This window comes from Artemia sp. Qi Xiang Cuo, chromosome 20 (assembly GCF_049724085.1).
Source record: "Artemia sp. Qi Xiang Cuo chromosome 20, ASM4972408v1, whole genome shotgun sequence".
NCBI lineage: Eukaryota > Metazoa > Arthropoda > Branchiopoda > Anostraca > Artemiidae > Artemia > Artemia sp. Qi Xiang Cuo.
In genome coordinates, this window is record NC_142813.1 from 18,432,203 (window position 1) to 18,455,450 (window position 23,248).

The window sequence follows — 23,248 nt, forward strand, 5'->3', positions numbered from 1 at the left end:
CACCATGTGAGTTAAATTGGAATTTTATAGTCAGTGTTGGAGAGGACTATCCGAAGGTATGCTCCTAAGCTTTCGTTCTGTTCAGTGACGTTTCTGCTTTCAATGGAAAGCTCCACTTTAGCAGGCATGCACTACTTTTAAATGGAAGTTGGGAAAAAATGAAAAGGTGCTTAAGGTGTGCGATGTTTACCTGGCACTATTACTCAAGAAATTTGAGATTTCCCTTTACCCTTGTCTAAGTAGTGATGTTAGAAATTTTGCCTGCAGCAAGAAAGCATACTTTCGAACCAAGGAATTCATTTTTCCAACGTTGATCAATATTCCTTGATGGACTGACCAAAGTATATGAAATATGTCTTTTCTCATAAAAATTCGCTCATATAATACACTATGCTAAAAATTTCGAGGGGTTAAGAACTTCAGTTTTGTGGTAAACAGAAAAAAAACCTGGTTCAAGTTTTATGACAATTGAGGAACGTGTAAGAAATAATCAGCCGCTTTGTCTTGGCCATCTTTGTCATGAGGGGTCGGCATATTTTTGCTAGTTGGTGAACCGTATTTATTATTTGCTTTTGAGGCATACGAGGGTACGAACAATTTGGTTTCATCTCCGCTATGGAGAGAATATTACAAGTTAGAATAGCTTGTTAAATCCTAGTCATCTTCTTGGTTAAGAGATTTAAAGCCTCTGCAAGTTAGTTTACATATTATTTTATCAAACGAATTGGGAAGACAGAATTCAAAGACAAGTTAGGAATCCTTAATTTCAAATTGGTTGCTGGAAGACAGTTGTCGTCGTCAAGGAGTAGAAATTATGTACTTCTACTAACTGGCGAACCCGTTCTTTCCTTTTTGCAACATCTAGCTATAGTAGTATGATTATGAAAAGCGACGGATAGCTTTGTGGTATGAACTAGGTTCAATAAGATTATATTACAAGTTTTGAGGTTTTCGATGAGAATTTTATGATGAGATATACCATTTAAGATGTTCTGAGGGGATAACAACTTCTATTTTATTCTGCTCATTGAAAGAAAGAATTCCGATGAAAAAGGCGAGGCAATTTAGAGAATTGATAGTAACATTCGGCTGTTGGTCATCTCTGTCGACGAGGGGCTTTTAGTTTTCCTAATTAGTGTACCTATTATTGGCTCATGTTATGCATTTTAGGCTAAGACAAATAATTTGTCTACATTTTCTTTGCTTTTGACATATTTGAGGGTAAAAAAATTGTCTCCATGTGTTTACGCAGCGATTATAAATAAAATGCAAGTCAATGACGTAATTTTACAACTAGTATAACAAAGAGTAGCTGCAGCAACATTATTCACTGAAGTTAAGGATAGTTAAGGATAGTAGCCTACTAATTAGAGAAGAGGATATTATAAGTTTGATTCTGTACTGATGCCAATGATTGAAAAGGATAATGTTCAACTGACTACAAACTCAGTATATACTTTTTTTAAATTCCTTTTTATGCCATGGTCATATTCGGTGATGAGGGATTGGTATATTTTGTTTGTGGGTGGACCCGTTATTGGCTTCTGATCTATTTGGGAGTAAAAACAATACGGTTCCATGTCTGCTACGAAGAGAGACATCCAAGTAAAAATAAGGTTGTTAGAGGATGGTCATCTTCAATAGCGCCTCATATTCAAAGATGAGACGCTAGAAACTTGTGCAAATTAGTTTACTTTTTACTGGTGTCCTTGCCGGATTTGGCCTTGGTGGCGGGAAGTCTAAGGGAGAACCATCTTGTTCTCGAGTGGAAACTAATGATTTGTACAAGCTTAGGCCCTAGGTATCCTATTTATAGATCATCGATAGTGACGAAACAACCAAAGTGTTTTATTAATCGTTCGCTAGAGGTGGTTAAGAACTATTTCACATTTTTTGGGTTTTTGATGCACTTGAGAGTAGGAACAATCATTGTTACCTAGAATTAAGTGTTAAAAACGATGCAATGCATCATTATATATACCAGAAACAAAACATAGAATTTGCAGCCAGTTGAACCATAAATGTATGCATTTAATGCACCCTAAAATGTATCTAAGCAGTAAAAAGCGTCTTTGCTGTCGATCATTCTACGTAAAAATGATAAACTCAACATAAACCACGAATAGAAACAGTTGGTAACAGTATGTGGTAGAGCTATATTAATTATTATTATTGAACCTTGTAAATATTAGAAAGCTATTTGACACTTTTCAGAATCATACAACATAAATAAATTACCAATAATCAGGAAATCATTTGTGTTTTATGACAAAGGGTTGCTGCAAGACTTCACGTTGCTTACACAATGAAAATGTAATTTAAATGTCTATTATTTTTATTTGCTAGTTTGAAACTCATTTGACTTGATGTCATATTTCTAAGGAAGAAAATTAACGATTTTGCCACTCGGACTTAAAATTTTATTGGTCTTATTCTATTAATTTTTAAACTTTTGAATAAATGTCTGCTCCCAAACTGACATTTCCCATCAGTTTGGTTACAGTGGATTTTCTCTTAACTCACTTGTTTAACTTGATTTGTATATGCAAATAACAGTTAAGAAAATATTGGGGTTTCAGAGTAGGTTCCTTTGAAAATGTTCAGGTTGCAGATGAGTGCTGGAAAGTTTTTTTTATATTTTAGTCCTCTTCTAAGAGTTGTTTTTGTAAGCTTTTACGCAACAACAGCTACTAAAAATCATAATTCAATATGTTCCCCTCTAACTCTCTCATTTATCTTGAGTTCTGCCCTAGATTTATCAACCCCCCCCCCCTTTTAGTAGGTTTAGTGCTAAATCATTCACTATCATAAATGTTGTTTTTATTTTCAGATAGCACTAGCCCTCAATCAACTATAATTTATATTAACTTTAGAACTTGAAAAAAAAAATGAATAAACGCTACTTGTTAACGCTATTGATTGAAGTTTCATGGAAAATATATATGCAAAATACAATGATTAATTACAGTCCAACTCGTGTGATGTGTACGGGATCAACGACAATAACAAGTCTTTATATTTACAGTTAATTTCTCATGTTTTGGGGTTTTCCTGACTGTCTTGCTGATAGAAAAGTTCTCACAATACTAGGATTGAAAAAAACTAAGAAAAAAAAAGAAAAAATCTGCAACTGACATTTTCAGTGAGATAACTAGCAAAACCTCAACTTCTTTTTTTTACTGCTAAAGATTTACCAGACTCTCAAATTCGATGGATTTATCCTCTCTATTTTTAAATAACATCTTAGTTCTAAATCATGATTAACAGTTATTATGTTTATTTTAGAAATTTGCTGACATTCTCCAGAATAAACTTCATGTTTTGGGTTTTGAAACAGAGGTTAGCAATTTGGCAGATTTGGATCCTGAAGATACACTGACTGAAGAGGTAGGTTATATAATGATGGTTATATACACACACAGGGCAACCAACAAACACTTTAACTCCGCCCCTTTAATTCCTATTTCATGCTCAAAACTTCACTGGAGGGGGCATTCTTGGTGTCAAGAGTTCTCAAGTTTGCCAAAATTTTGCAACAATTCTTAATCTTTAGGAAATTTTACAGAAAAAAATTGCTCTCGTCTCACTTCTAAAGATCGGTTGGGAGCCATTCAAAATAAAATTAAGACTAATTACCTATGAACAAATGGAGATGGTCAATTCGAGATATGACAAATATGTATTTTGAGCCACTAAAAGATATTTCATCAACAAATGCATGGAGGCATACAACCACCGAAATATTAAACACCCATGCTTTTCAATTTTAAAACACTAAATACATCCCGTTTTTTGGAGCTATTGTTAGCGCTGTATAATGTTGTAAATTTCATCGTGTTTTGTCGTTATTTTCCTTCTTTCTTTTCTTTTTTATATTGGTCATTGCATTTACAGGTCATTCTTCAGGTGGTGGGACAAAAACTTCTTTTTTTTTCCAACGATTTATCTAGTCAAGGTTTTTGATTTTCAAAGGTATGGAAGGCATTGACAACCACCTTTGTTTCTATTAATTGTGCAGGTGGTGCGACAATAACTTCTTCTTTTGCCTAAAAATGCTGTAAAAACCATAGAAAATGTGGAAAAGGGGCCATTTTATTTATATGGTTTTTGAGTGCCACCAATAAGGGCGGCACTTTTTTATACTGTACTCCATTGGTCATTGCATTTACAGTAGATCATAAATAAGTTCAATTCTACTTCAGCATTAAAGTTGCCATTGGAGAAAATTTATATTATACATGTAGTTAGCATTACGTTTTTTGTGATCAATTGCTATTTGATGTTAAGGCAGAAGGAATTGATCCTAGTGTGGGTTCAATTCTGAAAAGTTTGACTTGTGTTGACTCCCAAAAACATGAGAGAAAGGCAAATGGCTTGGTGAACCCTGGTAGGTCATGGCTGCACAAAAAACCACGTGGGTAAATGTCACTGTGCCTTCTTATAAAAAAGAAGTGATAAGAAGGGTAAAAAAGAAAATGGACATAATTTGAAGAAAGGGTAATGTACTATGTGGCTGGCGTCCCTATCCCCTCCCCTGTTTGTAAGTACGGCTAATAAATGATAAGCTTTAAAGTGTGAGCTGTGGCTGTGGCAGCCCAGAAGAACCTCTGTCGCAGGTCCTTAATGCTGTTGTATCGGTAGTTTCTTCGGCACTCACTCAAAACAATAAATTGTGTGATTTCTACAAGAAATTTAAATTTTAACATCAAGAGCAGGGTAATGATAGATGTTTTACCAGGACAGTCAGCCTGTAGGAAGTTTGTAGTCAGAAGCCTCGCCCACCTTTCTAAGCTTCTAAAGTATGAAAGTTTGTCGAGTTGAGGCACCAAATGGTAGAATAGTTGCTTATCCTAGGCTTATTAGAATGCCAGTGTCAAATCATAAGATTTCCTCTTTTTCTAAAGTAATAAACACACAGAAATATTCTCTTTTTTAAAATAACAATGTTCTTGGGTATGGGATTCCTATAAAAAAGTTGTGAAATATAATTTTCAAAAATTAAAGCACAAAAAAGAGCTATGGAAGATAGCAAGCAGAGAAGAAGGATAGAGAGATACCTATTTTAGGTAGAAAGCTTTCTAAAGAGTTAAAGGGATACTGGATTTATTTTTTCATAGTTCATTAATGCAGTTTTAACTTGCAATGAAAATTCAGAATAGTGGTGATTTCTTTCAAGGACGCCTTCTCTGCTTATCTGTCATCTCTACTCGCCATCTCTGTTTACCCATCATTGTGGTACTCTAGTTGGTGTAGTGACTTATCAAAGGTATTAATAGATTTAGTCCTATAACCTATCAATTGTTCCTTATCCTATAAAAAGCGCGACTTTTTGTGAGGTTTACTGAGTGTAGTTGGTGCAAATGAAAAGTCTAAACTTTTCCTTTAAAAGTATTAATTTCTCTAGGGGGTTAATCCTGAGATAGATTGTGCAACCCCTTCAATCTCCATGGTCCTAACACCTGTTGAAATATTCGCTCTGAAAGGCATATAATAAGAGGACTAATGACCTTTGTCCATGCCCCTGCTCTGTGTTCTTTACATATTATTTACAGTTTCCGTGTACTTTTCCTTTCGTCTGCTATTTTTACAAATGTAGTCCTCAATAAAGTCTTCGTCGCTATTTTTAATAAAGTTCTAAAATAAAAATCTTGCTGACGCGCATGCCCGTCATTCAAGGCGCCCAATACAAATATGTTTTATACATACTAATTGGATGGTATATTTAAAACCCCATTGCTTCATGAGAAGCCCAATATAAGATTATTTTTTAAAGGACCGAGGACAGTATAGATGAAATCTGGTCGTTTAAATTAGTTTGAGTAATTAACTGACAAAGCCATATATATCTTTAAAAATTGGGAACAATTGGGATTAAAATTTTCAGTGAAAAAGATCTCCAAATGCAGTTTTTGGTGATAGTGGGCGCTATGTTTAAACAAAGTAAACTTGGGTGAAGAATCAGCAAAAATAAGTTAAAGCATATGGCAGGAAACAGCTCAAGAATGTGTAGCTTTCCTTTGAAGGTGTAGTTGCTTTGGAAATCAACAAATTGTTAGTGTTTGAATTTTCATGGACCAAAAGCGTTCTCAAATTTAACTGATTGCTTTTGTTTGTTTATTTTGACGATTAAACATTGCAACACTGGCGAAAATCTGGTACTTTCCTAAAACTTCATGAAACGACCGAAAGAAAAATCCTAGAAAAGCATGGTTTTCAGGAACGAATAAACTTAAATTGCTACTTTCAAAATACCAATATACTCTCACAAAATTAGAGAATGAGACAGAAGGCACATTTAGCAGGGCTTCGTTGGGATTGAATTAATCTTCTCTGACACCAAAGGATTTTTACAAATAATGCCAATCTAATTTTATTGATTTCCAAAATCATAAAAAAAGCTCAATGTCGAGCCTCCTTTTGAAACATTTTTGCACCAGTCACAAAGTAGCATTTTTGCACCAGTCACAAAGTAACATTTTTGCACCAGTCACAAAGTAGCATTTTTGCACCAGTCACAAAGTAGCATTTTTATCCTAATGTATATTTTCAAAAAGTATGGGAACCTGATAAGAGAGATAACTTCGCTGCTTTAACATTGGGTTTAATAGGAACTTTAGACTAGTAGCACCATTTATGGTGCACCATTAACCAGCAAAGCAGAACTAAAAACAGTCAAAACAAGGATCATCTAATTCTGGATTTTAATCCAAGTCTATTTTTTGCCATGTTTTTTAAATTAGGTAGATTCTTTATTAGCTCGCTCCACATACTTATTATTGTTTTACGTTTTAGTAGCGTTATTTAATTTTGTATGAAAAAAACGACTCAACACAGTTTTGTCAAAAAGTGACAAGACGAAGGAATTTTGATTTTGGTTATTGTACTGTCATCGGAAGTGCATATACGGATAAAATTAGAAATCAATTGAACAATCGGATGCGGCCGAAAAATCGGTCACCCATTTTACAAACAAAAAAACAAGAGAGTGAGTTAAGAAGAACAAGCTAGAAACATATATATTTTGGTCAGTTGACAAAAGTGGCTTAGGCCCCTTTTGTCAAAGTAAAAAAAAAACCTCCAACCAATCATTGTATTTGCCTGACCATTCTAGGGGGGTCTCATTTTTTTTTTTTTTTTTTTACTTTTTTTGTTAGGGATGAACTTCAGTTTCCTCATCAATTTCTCTTACGTCTTTTATATATTACCTTCAAAATTACGAATCAAACCGGAAATTTCACCAGGCTTAAAAAACAGAACTTTAAAAAATGTGACTCCATGTGATTCCTTTTTTTCCTTTTGTATTTCTCTTCCTTTTAGTGTTCCATAGGAAAAAAAGTGGCAATATTGGTACAAGACAATAAGCGTCTTCAACAAATAACAATTTCCAGAATAAAATGCCCATTAGGAGCAAGAAGTGTTCGTGTCCCCATTGGTTATTTTGAGTTTAACAACGTAAGAAGTTGCTCTCTGTATGTGATTATGTTCAATTATATTGGTGTTTTTATTTTAGGCCAAGAATGGACATCTGTGTGTTTTCATTGTATCAACTTATACAGATGGTTCTCCCCCTGAATCAGTAGCTTGGTTTTGTAAATGGCTTGAAGAATCTTCCACGGATTTTAGGGTTGGAAGAACCTTTCTAAAAGGACTCCAATATAGTGTTTTTGGACTTGGAAATTCTTTATATGAACAGAATTATAACACGGTAATTTTCGTTGTAATTCTTTAGTCAATATTTCCATTTTTACTGATGAGATTGAGCTAGGGTTCTTTGCTATATAATGTCTATTTGTAACAAACCTAAATCAAATGACTGCTAACGTTTGCAGCATGGTAATATTGAAAAATAATAAAGCTTCAATAAATACAGAAAAAAGAATCAAATTTGGATAAGTTAAATTTTTACTGTTGATTCTTACAAGGTAATACCTTCAGGCAAGTGCTATTTATTTATATGAACGTTTGTAATCGTTAGGAATGAAAACTTTCAAAAGTTTAAGAACTAGATCTGGGTTTTTGGCGATTTAGCAAGAAGAGATAGGGATAAAAAACTACTGGCGTCAGTGACGTTACTCTTGCGACTTGTTAAAAAGTAGGGAACTTGAATGAAATAGGATAGCTGATAAAATTAATCAGCAATGTTATAGGATTAAAGCTGAAATTTTTATTTAAGTTGTAATTAGTCAGCACAAAAAAATGTTATTTAGAGTCAAAGTTCAGGCTGTTCACAGTAGATATCAAATTAGAATGTGAAACCTATAAAAGTTAGATCTTGTGCGATAGGTAGGAAGGCATGGATTAAAAAATAGTAACGCCACTAATACTGTGACTCCTTGCAACTTCATTAACAAAGCAAAAAATTTAAGGGAAATTGGATAATTAATATAACTAATCTGGAATGTTATACTCAGCACAATAGCGCTGCCAAAGTAAAAAGTGAAGCCGCTTCCATGTATTATTTTTTTCCGGACCACTTCGTATGGAAGGGGTGGTCGCAAGAACCTCGAAGGGCTTATTCGATCAGAAATAGAAAGGAAAGGGAAGTAGTGTGCCTTTTAAGAGTCGAAAGTGCTTGGAGGGTAACGAGCCCCTCTCCTGTGCCTTTTTTTGTTACCCCCTCTGGGGCAAGGGCTGTGACATGTGCAAGTTGTTCATTATTTACATATGGATTTTATAATAGGAAAAAAAAATAAGTACGTCTGAACCTGGGTGTCCGAAACTGCAGCTCAAAACTTCCAGAGATTGTCCTCTGGGACGTGAAAGTCACACGTTTTGTGGGAAGCGGAAAAAAGTGTGTGTTAGGGGTCCCGGAAAGGGGTCAAGAGCTTCTTTTTCCTTATCAGTTATACTTCGGGCAAAGAATGAACCTCTTTTTTACGACCTCTTTACACCCCGTTTGGAGATTCCCACTCTGTTCAGAGATTCCCACCCCATTCGAAGGCGACCACTTTTTTCTTGACCCTAGAGGGTTGGCCGGAAAGAGCGATTTTTGGTGACCTGTCATTCTTCGCATGCATGTTTGAAATACTGTCAGCCAGTCCCAGAAAGAATACACAAAAGAATTTTTAAACAGTTTCTTTGGAAAACATCTTATAAATCCTCCTCCGTCTTTCGGAGCGCCAATCTGCTTGTTAGTAAACTCAGTTATTGTCCCGCGTATGGATTAACGACGCTTCTTGACTGTAAAGGTCCGTGCGTTAGCCCTGCAGTAGCTGGGATTGAACCTCGGGTCCCATTTTTCCAAGCAGAAATCAATTCGTTGTGCTGCCCTATGACTAATTGAATTCTAGTGTTAGATTTAAGCTTGTTTATAATTTTTATTTTTTAAATAACACTTCGTTTGCCTTTTTTATGGATTAGTTTACTTTTGTGTATTTCTTTATTTCAGGTAGCTAAAAATATTGACCAATGGCTATCCGAATTGGATGCCGAACGACTATTTGAGCTTGGATTAGGTGATGAAAACGTAGTCAAAAGTAAGAATGGCAGCATGGAAAATGATTTTGATGTATGGTCAGACAAATTTTCATCAAAAGTAGGAAAGGCGTTAGGAAAACTAGAATTGGATGCTTGTTCTTCGGAGGAAGAGGAGATGGACACTAGTAAAAAGAAAAAGAAGAAAAAGAAATGCTGTGGAAGTACATCTTGTTCATCAAAAAAGAAAAATAAGAAGGTATTTTTTGGTTGAATAGCTTTATTCTTTGTTTTCACGGATACATTTGACTGTTATGTAGAATGCTTAGGAATTAAAACAAAATTAAATTGATTTAGAAACACATTAATGAATATAAAAATGCGCAATAATGTAATCTGAGGGTGCATTGCGAGATATGATCAACGTGTAGTGGGTGGGCTAGTGAGTATGTTATGGAAGCCAATCAGAGTACGATTTGTCATTTCAGCCAACTTAAATGAAGTACAACGAATTTTGTATCGTTAAATTTGTTAATCTGTGTTTGAAGTATGATCTTATTACCAAGGCTAACTCTTAGCTAGGCAGTGAAGTCCAGCCTTTCTCTGCTTTATTGAGCTTGCTTAAACCTATTAGGCTCAATAAGCTTGGGCCGATATCTATCTCTCTTATTAAAACTAATCTTCTTAAGTTGAAAGAATTTTAAATTCAATTTAATTAAGCGATCAAAAAAGTTAATGAGCTTTGCCGCCTGGAAACCCATTTCTCAACTGTTTTTCTTTTAAGCTTTCACCTTTGATTGGATTTACTTTTTGCCCTTAAAAGCTGGGAATAATGTCCAAAGCTGTTGGCCATACAGCTGGATTTTTTCTCTACACAATTCTGGCACAAGAGCTATTAATTAGTTAATAAATTACGCCAAATTACGAATTGCCTTCGGTAAAAAAAAAAACAACTTACAAACTAAAATGAAGAAGACGAAGTTTGTTTTTGCGTGCTGTTGGGATTTGAAAATATTACTGGGTGATTCGAACATTGTTTCTTCAAAAAATGGGAATGATGATCCATAGAAGGGTGTTCTAGTGGCCCCTACATTATGCTGGAGGTTCCGAGCTGTACATCAAGTAAATCTGACTTTCTATTATATTCGTATTTACCTGTATAATCCACGCTATTTCATGAAATTCTCCTCGAGTTATTAGCTGAATCTGTTTCCCCATGTCTTATTGGGTTCTCAGTTATTTTTATTTTTTATTTATGGGCTATATCTGCTTTCTAAAATGCCAAAATAGCTGACGTTAGTAGTTTTTAATGTCAAAATTGTTTTGTCTTATTTAGGAGGCCAGACAGAAACTTCCTTGTACAGGTAATTGTATTTGTAGTAACAATGAAAACCAATAAATATCTTTCCATTTCCTGTATTCATGTAAAATTTGTGTCGCGTATTTATATGATGTATGTAACCATGAAACGTATGCCGCTTAAAACTTTTACCGCCTTTTGAATTGCCGGACATACACTACGGACATTGCCAGATACTATAACCATCCTATCCTTATTGATATATCTATCTACTAACACGTTTTGCTCTGTTAGAACGTTGTTTATGGCCTTTAGAGTCCGCGTACGCAGAAATTTATTTAAGGAGGGGTAGTAAGTTCGAAAAACGGGTTTTCATGCTGACGAAATATGTAACCGTAATTGTGAAAATCGTAAATCCGAAATTTCAGGGAAGAGAAAACTCGTGTAGAGGTCTTCCCATTGCACGCGCTTGATGAAGGACCAAATGATATATCGCAACTCCTTACAAAAGAAAATCGAGAATCGTAATACAGCAGTATTCGGAGTTTTATAATGGTTGAAGTAAAAAAATTTTGTCTTCTTCATAAAAGTTTACTATTGGAGGTGGAGGTAGTGGTATCCCAAACCTTGTTTACACCTGTTTGTTTGCTCTTTAATAAAAAATTGGAACAATCCTTTAACCATGTACCTACTTATGTGATTGTTTTTTTTTTGGGGGGGGGGATAAAACAGCAGATATTTTATACTCTGCTTAGAGAGAAATACGAAAAAAAAAACCCATAGAAACCATGATTCATGTTAATGTGCTCAAAGTCCTTCCCACGCACCTGCGCACCTTTGAGTGGAACAGTGTCACTTTTGATAATGTCGCGAAAATGGAAAGGATATGCTCTTTTTTCTATTCATAGCTTATATATATAGTTTTCTAACTATATTAGATTTTTTTTTTTCTATTCATAGCTTTCTATTCTATTCATCTATTTAATCCAAAATAAAGCTAAACTAAATGAAATCATTTATCACTCGAATGATTTAGACAAGAGAAGATTTTGAAAGGGAGAAAATGCAGAGGAGTGTGATTCGTAGTAAAGAAAATTGAGGCCACATTATTCTGACGCTACAAAAATTATTTCCTTATCTGCCATTGAGCGTAGCGTTAAGCGCCTAAAGCGGAAAGCTTCTTGCGGGATAGATAAGGTTAGCACTGTGCATTTGAAAAATGGAGGAATCCAGCTTAGATACCACCTTGCTCTTTTAAGGCAGATGATTTTCACACAGGAAGTTGTTCCATCATCTCTCTGCATTGGTGACTTGACACCTATTCCCAAGAATGAAAGATCAACAACTCGGTGTTCTTCGTTCTGCCCAATATCTATACCAACTCCCCTCTGCAAGTTTTTCAAGCTGTTTTTTATCGACGAATTGAAGCATAAATGTAATACCCCTCCATATTATTTTGGTTTTCAGCAAGTCTTAGGGTGATCTGCTGCTCTTATAGTGGTAGCGAATGCCTTAGTCGACTCAGATGATAGCGGTGAAACGTTTGTTTTGGCAGGACATGATGTCGGTCGGGCTTTTGACTTACTGATGCATGCCGCTATAGTTTTTTTTTGCAGCAAAACGAGGAGTGAATACGTCCGTCATCAGTGCTTCGTGAGACATGTACTGGAGGCTGAAAATTCGTCTTAAGCTGCCTCCCGACAAACATAGTCCTTCCGTACCGTGTGACGAACTTGTCGATTTTTGAAAAGGTGCCAGACAGGGAGCTGTCTCCTCCCCAACATTCTTCAATTATTACGTCATAGACTCTCAAGCGTAGTGTCCCTCATCTCGTTTCCTGTTTGGTCATAGCCTATCTCTTGTTTATTGGGCTATGACATTCTTAATATCAGCCAGTCCTTTGAGAGGATTTCTAATATTTTTGAAATATTGAAAACCTATTCAGCAGATAACATACCTGGGATTCCCAATTGGCCCATCTCTTAAACATACTCGTCAGCTGCTATTATCCCATATTCAGTGCCATATTTGCATTACATATGCTTCATTCATTAAAGCAAAGCTTCCACTTAGTAGAGCAGCACTCGCAACTCTATTCAACACAATGTAATACTTTATTGCGCACCCTTTCGGAAAAATTTTACTCGAACAGATAAAAAAAAATTGGTCATATTACTTCAAATTTCCCAAATACCTACTTCGTTTTCTCCCATGTACTTGAAATACAAAACTGAATAAACGCTACAGGGTCATAAAACCATATGTAGCAGTTGAGAAGCCAATTCGAAATCATAATTCAAAGGTTCATAACCGGCAGCGGCACAACTTACTTCTACAGTAATCGGGTGATTTGTTTTATTAGTTGTATCGTTTAATTGTATTCCATGTTTGGTTTATTTGTCCTCCTTTGTTTTTCCGTGTTTTGTTTGTGATTTTCTTCAGTTTTTTTCCTTAACTCCGTCATTATTTTTTTTTAATTCGACGGATTATCAATAAATTCATTCATATATATATATATATATATATATATATATATATATATATATATATATATATATATATATATATATATATATATATATATATATATGTATATGTATATATATAATGTTAAATTAGATTGTATAGAGTTAATGATCTCTTTAATGCCAATAAAGTCCTGAGCTTGAATAACTATGGAAGTTTTAGGCTTAAATGTTGGATATTTTATATTTACACAACATTTCTCATGGGGAAACCCTTTCTTTCCTTGGCTCTTCTAATGCAATTTCACTAAAATTTGTAGCCTATTAATATGTTAATCCATGCTATTAAATTGTTTAGGCTGAAGGGGATGAAATTGTTGAAGAAAACGGTTACCTCAGCTCAGACTGTGGCACAGACGGAGATGAAGACAAGCTAATGGATTTAGAAGAGCTAGGAAATGTCTTGGGGGCTGCTAAAAAGAAGCTGGAAGAAAATGGTCTGAATGGTGAATTGAAGGAAATGATAACGCCACTTTTGAGGGAATCTCTGACTAAGCAAGGATACAAATTGATTGGTACTCATTCTGGCGTAAAGCTATGCAGATGGACTAAGGTTCTTATTTTTTCAAAGATTTTCTTTTAAGCAACTGACTGGTTTTTTTCTAATTAAGTGAATAGTACGCCTGCCATGCACGCCCAAAACAGTATAAAATTGGAAGTGGATCAAATCAGCTGCATTCAATAGGTTTTTGGAATTGTTCAGGGATTACCTAGGAAGTGGTCCTGTGGCGATGGGGTTCTGTGGGCTGGCTGGATACTAAAAAATATGGCCTTTCCAGTGCTTTTGGGGAAGTCTGTTGTTGTTTTGCGATTCTTAAAGATTTGAAGCAAACAAAAAAGAAGTTTGCAGGAGGTGGCTATCCCAAGCGGAAAACAATTAATAAGTCATAATCGACGATTAAAGTGTATAAAACCTGAAAATAGCCTGACTGTAACATGTCAGGGACAGGGATAATATTCAATGATATATTTCAACTCTCACCATGCCATTAAGTCTTATTTGCCTTTCGTCGTTTACTCCCATTGGGAATTACTAGTTTGAATCCTAAGTCCGAGCTTAATTCATATTATGCTCAAATTCTTTCTGCTATAAAAAAAAAAAAAAAAAAATCAGAGCTTTTATCTGCACCTCAAGAAACTGTGACGATCGAAACCCGTCGGCTTATTTGACGTATTGATTCTGAATTAAAAATCGGGCTACGTTTTGGCTCAAAATATGATTGGAATGTGATCGGCCAAAATCGGGCGCGGGGTGTGATATAAAAAATAATACAAAGCATGCGTATATGAAACATTTGCGTGCAGTTTGCTATAAGGGTCTGTATTTTCCCCGCAGTCAACGTGATTGGCAAAATGTCATAAATTCTTTGAATTAAGATAATATGTCTAGCAATAATTCGGTTGATTTGATTAGTGAGTCTATGTGAGTCACTCACTAATCAGTGATCACTAATCACTAATAAGTGAGTCTATGTGGGCTTCTCACTTTACTTCTATTTCTACGCACCTAAATAAAAATGTTCGTTATCCTTTTGAAAAATTAATATCAAATATTATCCCACAGAGAATTTCAGTGTCAAGTTATACCCATTCCTGTTGAAGCTGCGCGTAATGCCATTCTTCAATTGAAACCCAAGTCCATTGATTTATATGGGACAAGTAAAAATCGTTTACGTGTTGATTGCAGTCCGTTGTAGCTGCTTTTTCAAACGTCACTTTGTTGCTTGGCAGTCCCGGGTAGCTTCATGTGTGGTAGAGTCAGTTGTATTTTAAAGCGGGGTAAGGACCCGTTTTCTTGTTCTTCGTATCCCATTTTGATAATTCTTGTGCGAAAATTAAGTTCCCGAATAAAAAAGTTATTAAGCTGCTGTAACCTCACCAGCCTTGTTGTCAATAATTGGTAATACATCAACTGAAAAAAAGGACCAACAATAAAACTTAAAACGAACAGAAATTAACCGTATGTGATGTGTGGTAGGTTCCTGTGTGGTAGAGTCAGCTGTATTTTAAAGCGAGGCAAGGACCCGTTTTCTTGTTCTTCATATCGCCCTATAACTGTTTTTTTTTTTTTTTTTTTTATCTCGGCGAAGTGCTTGAATATCTTCTGCTGCCTTCTGTAAATTCTAATGCTGATTTTGGGAAAAACCACTTTGGGTTTTAGAAGGGTTTTGGTTGTTAACACGCCCATTGGGCTCTACCTTCTCTTCCAGTTCAGGCTTCGAAGAGAGGTGGTGACCTGTATACATGTGCTCTTGATTTATCAAAAGCTTTTGACTATGTTATGCACGCTCAAGCTCTTTATTCTCTAGTTTCAAACGGTATACATTTTTCTATTATTTACTTCCTAAAGTGTTGGTATGGGAGTTCTTTTCTCCGTCATAAAATTAGTGATGGTCTTTATTTAAATTCTCTAATTCGTGTAAGACAAGGGGTAGGGGGGGGAATCTCCCTCTATTTTTTAGCTATGTGTGTCTAGTGTATTGAATAGTCTTCCGACTAATTGCTTTTTAGACAATTCTGATTTTGGATTTGGAGATAGCTTACGTGGTTGACATTCTTTTAATTAGTTGTAAACGGAAGGGGGTTTCTGATTCTGTTAATTTCGTTCCCCCTTCTTTTTTCACTATTGGACTTTCTCTGAATGTTGATAAGTGTGAGTTACTCTCTTTTAATTTTAAGACGTCTTCTAGATCACCACTTAGTTGTCAAAATTTTCTATACCTTTTGTTGAATCTGTTAAATTGTTGGGAATCTCGATTATAAATAATTTACGGTCTTTTCGTTCTCGTTAAGTTGACGACGTTCGTTGTTAAGTTGTATGTCGTTAAGTTCGTTGAAAGTTCGTCCGACGCTAAGTTGAAGCTCCAGATTGGGTATTCGAAAATCGTTGCTAACAGGAGTAGATAAAAAATAAAATAAATAAATAAAAGTTCCTCAAAAAAGATATCCAAGTTCTCCGCTCAGTGTATTTTCGATATTTTGAGATTTTTACTTTACATGCTACCAAGATATAAGAATAGAAAAATTGTTCAGAATTTTAAGGCTCTATATACAATGGCAAAATTGACCCTGTTACATGAGGAGTTGTCCGAGTCTGCAATTTCAAAGTTTCAGCCATTTCATGGTCTTATCCCCTCTTTTTGTTCTAGTTGATTGTTTTTGTTTTATGTTGGTGTTTTATTTTATTTTTTCTTCTTGTAATTTACTGCTCCTTTTTTGTCTTTTTCTTTATCATGGGCTAAAAATATACTATTATTATCAAGGAGGCACACTTGTGCCTCTTTAAAGAGGCGACCCACCACAATGTTAAGTGATTTCCGGTCCTAGCGGTCGCAGAGAGACGGCGGTGATTGCATTTTGTAGCCTAAGCTCAAACTAAGAAACATACAAAATTTCACCCCCCTCCGACTTTATCTTCATGGAGGAAAGTGGGCCGGAAGTTTCGACCCTCCGACCACAGCCCCCCCCCCTTTAACCCTGTCCGACCGGGCTGAAATTTAGAGGATAGGCTTTCCTAGGGCCTGGGAGCTTATTCTCAAAATTTCAGCTCAATCCGATCACCCCTTCCCGGTTGTCCAAAAACCAAATATAGCCACTTTATATTCATTAAATTATTTTTTTTTATCAGCCACGCCTACAGTCCACAGTTGGCAACGAATCCAGGTGAATGAGGACTCATTCGAACCGGAATTCGACCTGTTAGGGCCTTTTGACATTATCCGACTGAAAAAATTATATCTCGAATTTAAATTTACAAAAAATCTCATTTTCCCATGAGGGCCAATGGTAAGTTTTAAAATTCTTATAAACATAATCATTGATTATTAAATTATAACCGACTAGTTTGCTTAACATGAAAGGACCGACTACAGGCTTCCAAAAGTTCCAGCTCTTTCCCAGAAGTTATTTTTGTCGAAAAACGAAAATCTTAAAATATTTAAAAGCCTTAACACAAGAATCTTCAAAAGCGGGGGGTTTAGGGGGCGGCCGCCCCACCACTTTAACTCCAGACACGATCAGCGAACAGTTAGTCAAGCAAGAAAAAGTAAAAAACTGTACATAAAAGTGCAGAAATTATTTGAAAAAAAACTAAAGAGTTAAAGAGGCTGAGTCACAAGTCCGAACCTTAAAACGTACAGGGATTAGGAGGTGTAGTTGGGGGGCTGCCCCCCCCCGAACCCCCCGCTTTTGCAGGCTTTAAATAAAAAAAAAAGTTTTTTAAACTGAAAGTAAGGAGCGATATTAAAACTTAAAAAGAACAGAATTCATTCCGTATATGAAAGGGGCTGCCCCCTCCTCAATGCCTTGCTCTTTACGGTAAAGTTTTATTTTCTCAAAACTCTATTTTTGTTAAAGAATAGAAAATTTTAGCGTAAAGAGCAAGGCGTTGCAGAGGGGACCGCCCCTTTCATATACGGAATAATTTCTGTTCGCTTTAAGTTTTAATTTCGGTCCTTGCTTTCAGTTTAAAAAACTTGTTTTTTTTTATTTAAAGGCTGCAAAAGCAGGGGGTTTGGGGGGCGGCAGCCCCCCAACTGTACCTCCTAATCCCTGTACGTTTTAAGGTTCGAACTTGTGACTCAGCCTCTTTAACTCTTTAGAAAACGTAGTTTTTTTCAAATAATTATATACATACCTCCACAGAGTGAGGATGGATCCCCTGGCCCAGTATTTTCTTCTGAAGACCCTCTCGCACATAAAAAAAACTCGTACATAATGCACATAAATAAGGTTTTTCGAATTGTTTTATTGACTATTTAAAGTGTGTTTGCCAGGCCTGGCACACCGCACTCACCAAAGCACAGAGATACAAATTGAGACAACACAAAAAGAACTAAGAATAATATTGGCCAGCTCCTGCACCGCTTTGTGCTACAAAATTCAAACAAACCACTCTGACTGGGGAGGGAGTTTTCTTGCAGAAGGTTCGGTTCTCTTTCTTATCGTCTGTTTCTTGTATTTCCACCTCACCTCATATTCCCACGCGTAAACGCACGAAGAAAGGCCTATAGTCTGCCCTGTGGTGACTATCCATGACAGGCATATCAAATCATTTATACCCTCGTTGTCATTGGTACAACATAGGTAGTGGGGAATAACATGTTTGCTCTTTTTTTATCTATTTATTTAACTTTGATTAATGACCATTACATTTTCATAGTTAAATTGTTTTGCCCCAACATTATACTGACAAATGCAGAGTATGACAGTATCACATGTAGCGATATGACCGAGTTATTTTTAAATCTTTATATTTGTTTTTTTTTTGTTTGTTTTTTTATATGCAAACTTGGCTGTAATTCATAACTTCATTCAGACATCCTTCCTCCAAAAAAAAATAAAGAGAAGAGAACCCCGAATCCAACATGTCCCTAAGTTATATTTCATACTGGATCATTATATTTTTTAGGGGCTATGTTTGTAGGACATATAGTATTTGATAAATTTAAAGTCATCGGTACCCATGCCGATATTGCGGGTTGAATCTCCCTTATATCTAACCCCCGTGAAACCTGTGAGAAATAACTTCAGATGGGCAAAAATTGTTATTCTTGGGTTTAAAAACGAATAATTTCGAACCATTAATACCCTTAAAAAGTTTCCTGGTCCCTAATAGACCCTAGCATTTAAGATTTGTAGAATCTGACTACGTGTCTTTGAAGCTTAGCCTGTTTCTTTTTCGTGATTTAAAAAATAAAAAAAGTTAGCGAACTTTTATAAAACAAATAGTAAAGAGAGATATTGAACTGCAACTTGAACAAAAAATAGCTCGCTTTAAGAATAAAAGCAACCGAAGTTGCTATGGGTAGAGGAGAAACTAAAAATGTACCAAGAGCATCATGAATACATGGGCCCTGCTACCCTCTCCAATTTCTGCTATTGTCATTTGTGCCCTTCCGAAAGCAATTGATGCTACTGTTGATTTACCTAATTAATTTTTACGGAAGTCTTACTGACTCACTGATTCTCTAATTGAAATTTGTAATTTGTTGTGGGGTAAACCCTTCTGGGTCGAGGCCAGGTCTTAAAGGCAATTTTTCCTCTACAGCCCTAAAAAAAACAAAAAAAAAATATTATTGGGTGGGGGAACCCAAAAAGAATAAGATTCCCCACCCTTATCGTTACTTTACCAGCTATCGGAACCTTCCTTCACCGCATTATCGTCAAACTTGGCATTCAAAAGATGGAAAACTCCAACTAATGTCTACTCTACTCCGCCTAACAATCTTCAACAAGCTGACTCTTTGCTTCAACGATCGTCTTGCAGTTTTAGCATAAAGACGAATCAACTCTCCCATTTCGGGCAAGGCACTTCCCAAAATTCTAAACTCTCGTTATGGCTTCAGTTACCACTCTTATTTCCGACCTTAATCGTACTATATGCTTAGTCAGCATAGTATTAAGCCTTGGGAATGCTTCCTTTGTTTCATTTATCCCACCTTCCAATTCCAGTTCTGTTCCATTCTTCCATTGCTCCATTTCCTCATTGGCTTTTTCCACCAGCCCTAAGAAATGGGGATGAAAGGTTCTGGTCCATATTTTCTCAGTGATGTTCAATCCTTGGCTGTTCCCTCTGCCAACTCATTACCGTCGATCCCAGAATGTCGTACGACCCACATCAGATTATTCTAGTGTCCTTTGGTTGCTAGGTTTTTCAGTGCTTCATTGCAGTTTAGTTCACTTCTTTCCCGACTCTTTATATTCTTAAGAGCCTTGAGACATGCTTGGTTGTCCGTTAGAAAACATATGTTTTTATCTGTACAATACTTTTGTATCAACTGTCTTCCTGTCTGTTATATTCCAAACATTTCAGCTTGGAACATTGTTGCAAAATTACCCAGATGCTAACTAATTATCTCTTTATCCAGATCAGGTGTACTCTGGTATGTTATGATTCCAGTTCCCGATTTCCCTTCAAATCGCGAACCATCCGTAAATCAAATTGTCTTGTTAATTTTGTGGAGTAGATCACTTCTCCATTAGGCATGTTATCAATGAATAACAGGAAATATATTTTGACGTAGAACAGATCTCTGGGAGACCCTGGAAACCACAGGATACAGTCCGAATTGAACCACAGGATACAGTCCGAATGTATGGAATTGATGTCCGCGAACTGGTACTGGTTGCTGTAAAGATCTTTATAACACCAAGAGCTACAATACCAAGATATATCTCTCAGTTTTCCAAGATTAGACTCTGGCCAACTGTGTCAAAAGTTTGCTAAATCTAAAAACACAGCACCAACTTTAAAAGTATTATCTGAAGGTGCGTTAATAAAACTAGTTAGAAATAACAAGGCATGCTCTGCCTCTCTATCCATTCAAAACCGAACTAATTACTCTTTTAACAAACTAAGCTACTCTGGGAATGCATTAACCGGGCACTAATACATTTTTCAACAAGACAAGAAATAAGTGGCAATACTGATGTGTGGTAGTAATTACTAAGATACTTTTTATCAACACCTTTATAAGAAAGTGTTACTCTTGCTTTTTTTGAACAGTCAGGAAACATAGCATGTCAAAAACAATAATAAATCAGTGATGTTAAAATTCAAGATATAGATGGGGAGATGTCAGCGACTTATTAGATCACTGCCAGGCGAACTATTTTTCATATTCTTCATGGTAGCTCTTAGTTCACCTAAAGTGACCATCCTTAAATAAAGGAACACGTTCGGAAGAAGAAGAAGACTGTAGTGTGGATCCAAATGATGTGTCTTCTGAATACGGGGAAATGCGTCTCGGCCCTTTGTTGTCCTATAGAAGATGAATTACTTTGAAATTCATTTCATATCATACTGCAATATGTAGTTATAACCCCATTAGTAATCCCTTTGGACAATAGAATATTAGAAGACTGACATATAACATCACAGATTATTTGCCAAGTCTTAATTGGGCTACCTTCAATATACTTAAACTTCTTACTAAAGTACGATTTTTTAGCCGCATGAACAAGATTATTTGAACTATTTCGAAAAATAATGATAGTGCTCCTTGTTCTTATCCGTTGGTTTTACAGCGTGTAACTTGAACACTTCATATCTAACATTTGTTTCTCGAAGAAGATCCTATGCTATCCATGGCTTTTTCGATCGAATTTTCGACTTCTAATATTCTTAACACACTTCCTTCACCATTTCCAATATCTTATCATAAAAAAGTGCAAATTCAACGCTTGTATCATACTTCTTCCCAAAAAAAAGACATCCAATTTGTTTAATCCAGATTATCTTTTGAATTGGTCAGGGTGTTAGAATCAAAAGCAACAACTTTTTTACTCTGCTCCGAAATTCTTCATTATCAATTCATCTCTCGCCATGTCATTGAGTCTAATTTGCGTGTCGTATCATTCTACTCCAATTGGAAAACTGACAAATTCAGAAAAACGCCAAAATGGCCGAAAAAATTCCGCTTTATTAGAACACCTGGTGATCTAAAAGATGTACTTGAAAAAATATTATCCAGAAGCTTTATAGACGTCATAAAAACTCTGGTCAGAATATTAATTGTTGGTAAGAGGCCATAAAATAAACACATATTCTGTGATTGAGAAGTTTTGAAATCTCAATATCCAGCATGTTGACATTGTGGTCACCTAGTAGAAACTATGGTTTTTACTAAATCAAACTTTGCCAGTTGATCATCGGTAATCTTGAAAAAAAAAATCTTAAGTAGGTCCAGAATAACGCCTATATATGACTACTAAATATTTAGCAACATTGTTACATTGATTTTGCCACAGGGAAATTTGTCTTTGGAAGGAAAGTTTTTTTGGGGATTTTTCCAGGGAAATTGTATAGGGAAGGCGATTTCTTGGAAGGATTGGAAGAACGGTCAGAAACTAAATTAAAAATGACTCGAAACCTATAATCCGTAGAGAAAGAGCTGTAAATTGCGTAATTTGTCCATTCTTCTCATATACCCTAGTATTTATTATTGGGGGATATACGGACATCTTTTTTTCTGGGGAAGGGAGAGGGAATTCTCAGCGCAGGGATTTTCCACGGGAATAATCTTCTGTTGGAAGGAAAGTTTCCGGGGTATTTCTCTGGAGATTTTACGGAGGGGAAGGCGATTTCATGGAATGATTTAAAGACTGGTCAGAGATTAAATATATTTTTTTTTTGAACTGAAGGTAAGGAGCAACATTTAAACGTAACTCGAGCAGAAATTATTCCATATATGAGGAGGCCTGTCCCTTTCTCAACCCTCGCTCTTGACGATAAAGTTTGACTTTCTTCACGATTCTTTAAGAAAGACTGCCCAAACACAGGAGTCGTTGAAATTGAATAAAAAGTGTTATTAAAGGATTTAAAGACTTTAGCGTAAAGAGCGAGGGTTGAGGAAGGGGAAGCCTATCTCATATACGGAATAATTTCTGTTGGTTTTATTTTTTAATGTTGCTTCTTACTTTTAGTTGAAAAAAACTTATTTTTTTAATATTCGAAAGCTTAAAAAACTGAGAGACTTGGCTCATTGCTAAGCCTCTGCTATAGCTCAACGAAATTAGATTTAAAAAAAGGTTAACAGAAACGAAAAAAGAGATAGAGGCTGTTCAAGAAGATTCTAATATAAAGACCATGGTTGCAGGGGTAGCTGCAACCTACTGCTTTATGGCTGATTCGGGAATGGTAACTACTATGTCGATTGGTCTTAGTATAAAATGTTATGTCGAAACCATATCTATGGGAATTTCGAAATGGAGATTAAGATCTCTCAAAAGTGATGTTGAGTCGAAACGAAAAGCACACCATTGGAATCGCCTCTGCCGAAAACTCTAAACAGGAAACTTACAGCCCCCTGCCTTGAAGAACACGGAGAATTACTTCTTTGCATGTGTAACACTGATGCAGTGTCTTCTTTTTTCCTGTCTTTATTGCTAGCGGGCCATTTCAACATCATAGGTATAGAAAAAGAAATAAAAAAATCTGAATTGCGCGCTCTCCTGGTAATAGTAAAGAAGAACTGACAGAGGAAAGAAACGTTAAATATTGTTGATC

At 35.8% G+C, this 23,248-nt stretch overlaps 1 protein-coding gene across 1 annotated transcript in view; it reads left to right on the forward strand.

The window, feature by feature from the left end:
- LOC148939958 (S-adenosyl-L-methionine-dependent tRNA 4-demethylwyosine synthase TYW1-like) overlaps nt 1-23,248 on the forward strand; it is an 81,815-nt gene that overhangs the window by 20,727 nt on the left and 37,840 nt on the right. Inside the window, exons 3-6 of the mRNA XM_089106158.1 lie at nt 3,286-3,387; nt 7,511-7,705; nt 9,389-9,673; nt 13,538-13,792. Coding sequence (XP_088962284.1) covers nt 3,286-3,387; nt 7,511-7,705; nt 9,389-9,673; nt 13,538-13,792 — 837 coding nt within the window. The remainder of the gene's footprint in view (nt 1-3,285; nt 3,388-7,510; nt 7,706-9,388; nt 9,674-13,537; nt 13,793-23,248) is intronic.